The sequence below is a fragment of the Apaloderma vittatum genome, unplaced genomic scaffold, assembly GCF_000703405.1.
Source record: "Apaloderma vittatum isolate BGI_N311 unplaced genomic scaffold, ASM70340v1 scaffold23497, whole genome shotgun sequence".
Classification (NCBI taxonomy): Eukaryota; Metazoa; Chordata; class Aves; order Trogoniformes; family Trogonidae; genus Apaloderma; species Apaloderma vittatum.
In genome coordinates this window covers 2,600-8,386 of record NW_009724852.1, presented here as the reverse complement: position 1 = coordinate 8,386, position 5,787 = coordinate 2,600, and the positions used below count along the sequence as shown (strand labels likewise).

General features: G+C 52.6%; 1 protein-coding gene across 1 annotated transcript in view; it reads right to left on the bottom strand.

Moving 5' to 3' along the window:
• Positions 1–1,369: 1,369 nt before the first annotated feature.
• KANSL3 (KAT8 regulatory NSL complex subunit 3) overlaps positions 1,370–5,787 on the bottom strand; it is a gene marked incomplete at both ends in the record, with an annotated part of 7,013 nt that continues 2,595 nt past the window's right edge. The window contains 8 exons of the mRNA XM_009872692.1: positions 1,370–1,447; positions 2,656–2,812; positions 2,921–3,118; positions 3,411–3,474; positions 4,288–4,445; positions 5,180–5,254; positions 5,581–5,652; positions 5,767–5,782. Of these exons, the coding sequence (XP_009870994.1) occupies positions 1,370–1,447; positions 2,656–2,812; positions 2,921–3,118; positions 3,411–3,474; positions 4,288–4,445; positions 5,180–5,254; positions 5,581–5,652; positions 5,767–5,782 (818 nt within the window). The remainder of the gene's footprint in view (positions 1,448–2,655; positions 2,813–2,920; positions 3,119–3,410; positions 3,475–4,287; positions 4,446–5,179; positions 5,255–5,580; positions 5,653–5,766; positions 5,783–5,787) is intronic.

Sequence of the window (5,787 nt, the reverse complement as noted above, 5' to 3'; positions counted from 1 at the left end):
CACCCCCATTTCCTTCTTGTGCTGTGGTGACCAAAACTGGACACAGCACTCGAGGTGCGGTCTCACGAGTGCCGAATGTCACGGCTCAGGCAGCGGAGCCGAGGCGGTGAAGGAGCCGGGAGATCTTAACCAGCTTTTTGTCTTATCAAAAGGCAGCCCAGCCTCTGCCCGTCTCCCTCCCAGCAGGGTGATGCCCACTGGGGTTTCTCTTCCCAGCAGATGCTGGGTGGGTAAGCGCAGGGCTCCGGACACGCTCCCAGGCTAACCTCATCACAGGGGGAGAGCATGAAGGCTCAAGGGAGAAAGAAACCTCGAAAACAGCCAACACTTGCCTCAGGAGTTTGTTACCACAGTTGTACAAGGGCAGTTTGGGCTGGATCTCGCGCGTGGTGAAGGCAAGTGGGGAATCTGTACCTCAGGAGTCTCACAAGCAGCTTCTCTCGCCTCGTCGAGTTCAAAGCACTCTGGGTTGCTGCAGAGAGGCACTTCCCACCCACGGCAACGCTCTCGGCACCCTGGGGTCACCCGAACAGAGGCTTCCGGCTCACACGACGACACCGCAGCCTCTTAACGCCTCGGATTTCAACCTCTCCTAATCCCAGAGCCACACTGTCACTGCCGGTGGACGGCAAAACGGGTTTTTTGGTGTGCCACGGATCTCACCCCGCCTCGTCCCTGACCCTCAGAGCTCCGCACACACTGAAGTTGCTTCTCTGCACCCAACACGTGAGACCACAGGACTAAAGACCGGTCACCTCCGCGAGCCTCCTAGTCCTTCTGCCACCACACCAATGTCTTCTCCAAGCCATCCTCCTCCCTGACCTCTCTGCTCTTCCCTAATTCTCTCTGGCCAACAAAACCCACCAAAACTCTGCTCCATGCGTCTGCCTCTGTCCCTCCCAAGTCACTCAGCGGTCCCTTCCTTCTGCTCCTGTGTTTGGGGTGCTCCACCGACACCCATGGGCTCTCACAGGCTGGTGTCTGAACCCCCTGCTCGGCCCCAGGGTGGGGAAGGGTTAAAACTCACGACATCACCGAAAGTCACCGAACCAGCCGCAAAATTTGAGTCCCTCGGAACAAACCGTCTGCCAGACCACACGGCTCAAAGAGTATCTACTCATGGTATCTACTCACCAGAGCAGGGAAAGGGGAAGAGCTCAGGGGAAGTTAATGCTCTCAGCTAGCGAGAGGGTCGGTTTGCTTTAGCTTCAAATCCAGCAACGAGAAAGCAAAAAGCAGGGGGACAAGGGGACACATTGGGCCACATCTCCAAACCAATGCAAGGGAAGATGATGAAAGAAGGGAGAGGAGACAGAGAGAAAGAGGAAGACAGAGAGAGAGAGACAGTGAGAAGTGAGGAGATACTCACCAAAGAGACATGAAGAGGTGCCAGGAGGAAGAGCTTTCCTCACCAGCATGTTTTGTTTCAGAAAAGCAGCGAACTGAGCTGAAATGAATCAGAGAGAATTACAGTATCACAGCCTGGCTTGAGACGGGGAACTCCAGGGACACGGCTGCGACCCCCGGGCAGAGACCTCAGAGCGGGCAGAGAGCTCTCGGACGTGACTCATCCGGCCAACGGGGCGCAAATCACCCACCTCTGGCACGACAAGGGGGCATCGTCTTTTAGAGAGCACCAGCCCTCTCCTGTCCCACAGCCATCAGGGAAAAAGGGCCGGCACCCAGAGAATGGGTTTGGCTATGAGAGGCACAGCTAGCTTGACCGAGAAGCCGAGAGACGTCGGGCAGCGCGTCCCCAAAGAGCCACAGCCCCAAAACCACCGGCCAGAAACCACCAGAGCTCCGGGCAGAACACACTTTGCTCTGCAGACCCTCCTCCCGCAGGCTACCGACAGCTCCCTCCCTCCGCTCCGACAACAAAAGGAAGAGATTTCTTGAGTTCACGGTCTGAGAAATTAAAGGGAGATCCGAGCTTCAACTCCTCCCTGTGTTAGAGAAAGAATGTGGAGGAGGGTCACACCGAAGACGACCACAAGCCTCGTCAGGTCTGGTTTGAGCAAAGAAATAAAGAGGATGGAGAGTGATTCCCGCTGCGATTTGCCAGAAGGGGTCATCATCCACAAAACCATCACCTACGGTCCCAGCGTTCGCAATCAGACTGAAGCTACACCGGAAGGTTTACAAAGGGCATCTAACAGGACCAAGAAAAACCCAAACCAACCCCACAGCTCACACTGGTTTCTTATTCAGAGCGGGTTTTGCATTCAATACAAGCTGACTCTGCCTTCACCCAAGCCCCTCTGTTTCAGTCACGACTCAACAGCCTCAATCTTCTCTTTCTGTCTCCCTTTGAGGATACGAGACTCCAGTCAAGGGGCTCGCGCTCGAGCGAGACTTAAGACAACAGCTACGTGGCGATTTAGGCAGAGCAAGCAAAAATCCTCCCCACTTTGAGCAGGGCTGAGGCTCTACAAGCTGTGGGAAGCCCATTTCCAACAGAATTTCAACCTTCCACACGCTGCCGCCTTCAGACGACAGCGCCAGGGGACCGAGCTGCAGAGAAAGTTGCCGCGGGGAGCTTGGAAGTCGAGACAGGACTCGGAAAGCAACCAAAGCTACACACGACGGGGCGGACAGAGACCGAAAATCCAGCTGCTAAGAGGATACGAGGGCGGGGGAGCTGCAGGGCGGTACCTTGCGCCTGCTTGTGCGTCAGGACGGTGTCCGTCCTCTGCGCCTGCCTCTTGAGGAGCTGCGTGGCGCCGATCTGGCCGGGCTTCTGGAGGGACGACACCGCAGCCATTTTTGTCTTGGGGCTCGAAGTGGGGCTGCTGGAGACGCTGGATAAGTCCTGCCCAAAGAGAAGGAACACCTCTTACCCCGGCTTTGCTTACGAGGCAGCTGTAACCCCAAGCAGAGCAGCATCCCGGCTCGAAGGATTCCCCGGGAGAGTCCCCACCTCGGAGCCTGAAGGCGAGGCGGGCACTTTGGCTGCAGGCGAGGTGGGCCTGCTGCTTCTTTCGGGCAAGTCAAAGGACAGATCCCTCCGGGTCGAGTCACGCGGCTTCTTCTTCTTCTCAGCGTCCAGGTCGCGGGGATCGGAGCCCGAGTGGCTCACTCGGGTGAGGACTCCAGTCAAGAAGTCGGCTATTTCATCCTAGGAAGGACAAAACAGTTACACTAAGGGGTGTGCTGTTCTCTAAATAACTGATCTCCACAGCTTGAAACAAACAAAAAAGACGAAAGATTCCCAAAGAGACAGATGAGGCTCTCTAGGGTTTAATTAAATGCATTAACCAGGAAGCTCACGTCTCCCCTCCCTTCAAAAACCCACCCAGGAGAGTTTACCTTCACCCAACTCATCCTGGCAGGCAGGTTGTAACTTATGGTGGATTTCTTTCTTTTTTTTTAAGAGATGTGAAGCGTTAAAGGAAGATTTCTGTGGTTACCTGGATGCATCTGTCCACCATGCTCTGGGTCAGGCCTTCTGACTTCTTTTTGGCTTTGCTTATCCTATTAAAAAAAAAAAAAAAAAAGACACATGTTCGGTTTCCAACTTTGAGGCTCACAACACTGTTCTTCACCTAAAAGTAAGATTCTAGCGACAGTAACCTCACTCCCTTACCCAGTTAGACACGGAGTAAAGCAACAGTGAGCTCTGACAGCTCCCAACTCATGAGCCCCGTCTACTGGAAAGATGAGAGTGATCCCCGAGGAGCAAACCCCAACGCTGAGGCAAAAAGGCTCAGCAGCCCAAAGCGCTTTGCAAAACAAGCACGACGCCTCCTTCCCTTCCCAGCTCTGTCTTTGAACCCGGGACCAGAGTTTAAAGTCTCTCTCCTCTCCTTTACTGATTAGCCCTGCTATAAATTTCCGATTCATATGATGCTTCAAAACCTGCTGGGTCCGGCTCCAGCGTCAAGTCAATCCCATTCTCACACATAACCTGCTCAGGTTTCTGGTGTGGTTGTTCCAAACACGCGCAAGTGTGACCGGAGAAGAAACTCTGAAGTTTTAGTAAAACTTTATCCCAGTTCCATGCGTAGTCTCCAAAAGCTGCACACTCCAGAGCCAGGGAAGGCACAAAAAAGCAAATACTTGCTCTATTATTATTGCAAATACTTGCTCCACACCGCAGCCTGGACCGTTCAAATGGGAGAAACGACGCAGATTTATCACAGAAAACCAACCCTCTGTCCAACACACCAGGTTTTAAATAGAGTCTTGATGAAGCATTTTTATGCAGTTCTAGTTTCCGATCCAAATTTGTTTGTAGGATGGAGTTTGGGGTTTTTTTTGTACACAGCATCTTGCCCAGACCGTTACCTGAGACTGTCATCGGCTCCTCCCACCACCACCATGCTGTTATCAGCTCGTATTTTCTCCCGGAAATCTTCCATCGCTTCGACGTTGCACTGCAGGGAATTCTGACCGATCACAAAGAGGACAGGGGTCTTCATCTCCAGGAGGGGGTCGTCGACGTCCTAAAAGAGCAAGAGCAACTGTAATCTGGGGAGGACTGGATCCACGACGCTGAGTCTTCGGAGCTCAACACCTTTCTGAACTAGAGGAGGGTTTTCAGAAAGGGAAGGCAGGTGCCACGGGAGTCAGGCTGCGCTTCACGCGCAATCCCAGCATCTATCAAGTGTGTCCTGAAAGGAGAGATGTATAAATTGTGCGGTTTGTTTAAAAATCTCGTGACAAGGACCCACTCGACAGCTCCACAAGTACACAGCGGCGTTACTCACTAACAGCTGAGACTGAGGCCCCTCTTCCTGAGAAACCCTCTTTCACGTTTCTGCATTTTCCTCCTTCTGAGCTTTTGCTGCACAAGCCCACGACAAAGCTGAAGGAGCTTGATCATCAGCACAAGCCTTCAACATTTCCAACCCAGTCACAGCCTGGACAGTCAATAAAGGAGCAATTTGGGCTCCAGATTCATCAAGCCAAGTCCCCTCCAGTGCCAAAGGTAACAAGTGGCCCCAGGAAGGAGCTAAACAAATCACATCACAGCGGAGATGAGCAGACAGAGGTAATTTTTTACGCCTGGTACCACATCAAGAATCCCGCTATGTATGTGCTCCTCCTCCAGACAGACATTCCACAGAAAAACTCCCAGTTATAACTGGACTTCCAAGCAATCTAGGGAGATTTTTTTAAAAAGATAATTTTTAAAAGTGTTGTTCTTTCGATGGCTCCATCTCCTTTTGGTCCTTACCCCTCTGGGGCCATCGACGGTGAGGAGCGGGAATCCAAGGCACACAACAGCGGTGACGTACTCCATCACTGAAACCTGGGCAGAGAAAAAAACAAAGGTCGGCATCCAACGCATCGAGGGTGCGCAAGTGGCTTTGCCAGGCTTCTGCTGAACACAAAAATATCTTCTGTATTTAGAACTTGCTTTGGTGATTCGGAGGAAAACCAAAAAAAACCCCGCTGACCAACTCAAATTGCTTATGCCCCCGTGACTAGGAAGGGTATCTGTCTCAAAGCCAGGCTTTGGAAAGAGAAAAGGGACAAGAACGACGCCAAGGGAGTCCTGAACAAGAAAATAATTCAAATCTAACTCTCAAGTTGTCAGGAGGGGTTTTAGAGGACACAAAAGAAACGCGTACTTACGTGACAGGCCACTAAGGCACCCGTGTTCCACCCGATCAGGATGATGGGCTTGTGAGAGAAGTGGCTGTGGATCTAGAGAAGAAAAAACCAAAACAAGCACAGATGACGAAGAGGGACGGACAAAGGGACGCTGCCAACGGTTCAGAGGCAGCGGCAAAGGCTCCGCGTTCATCACTCTTCGCTCACCTCGGCCACTTTGCCCCTCAC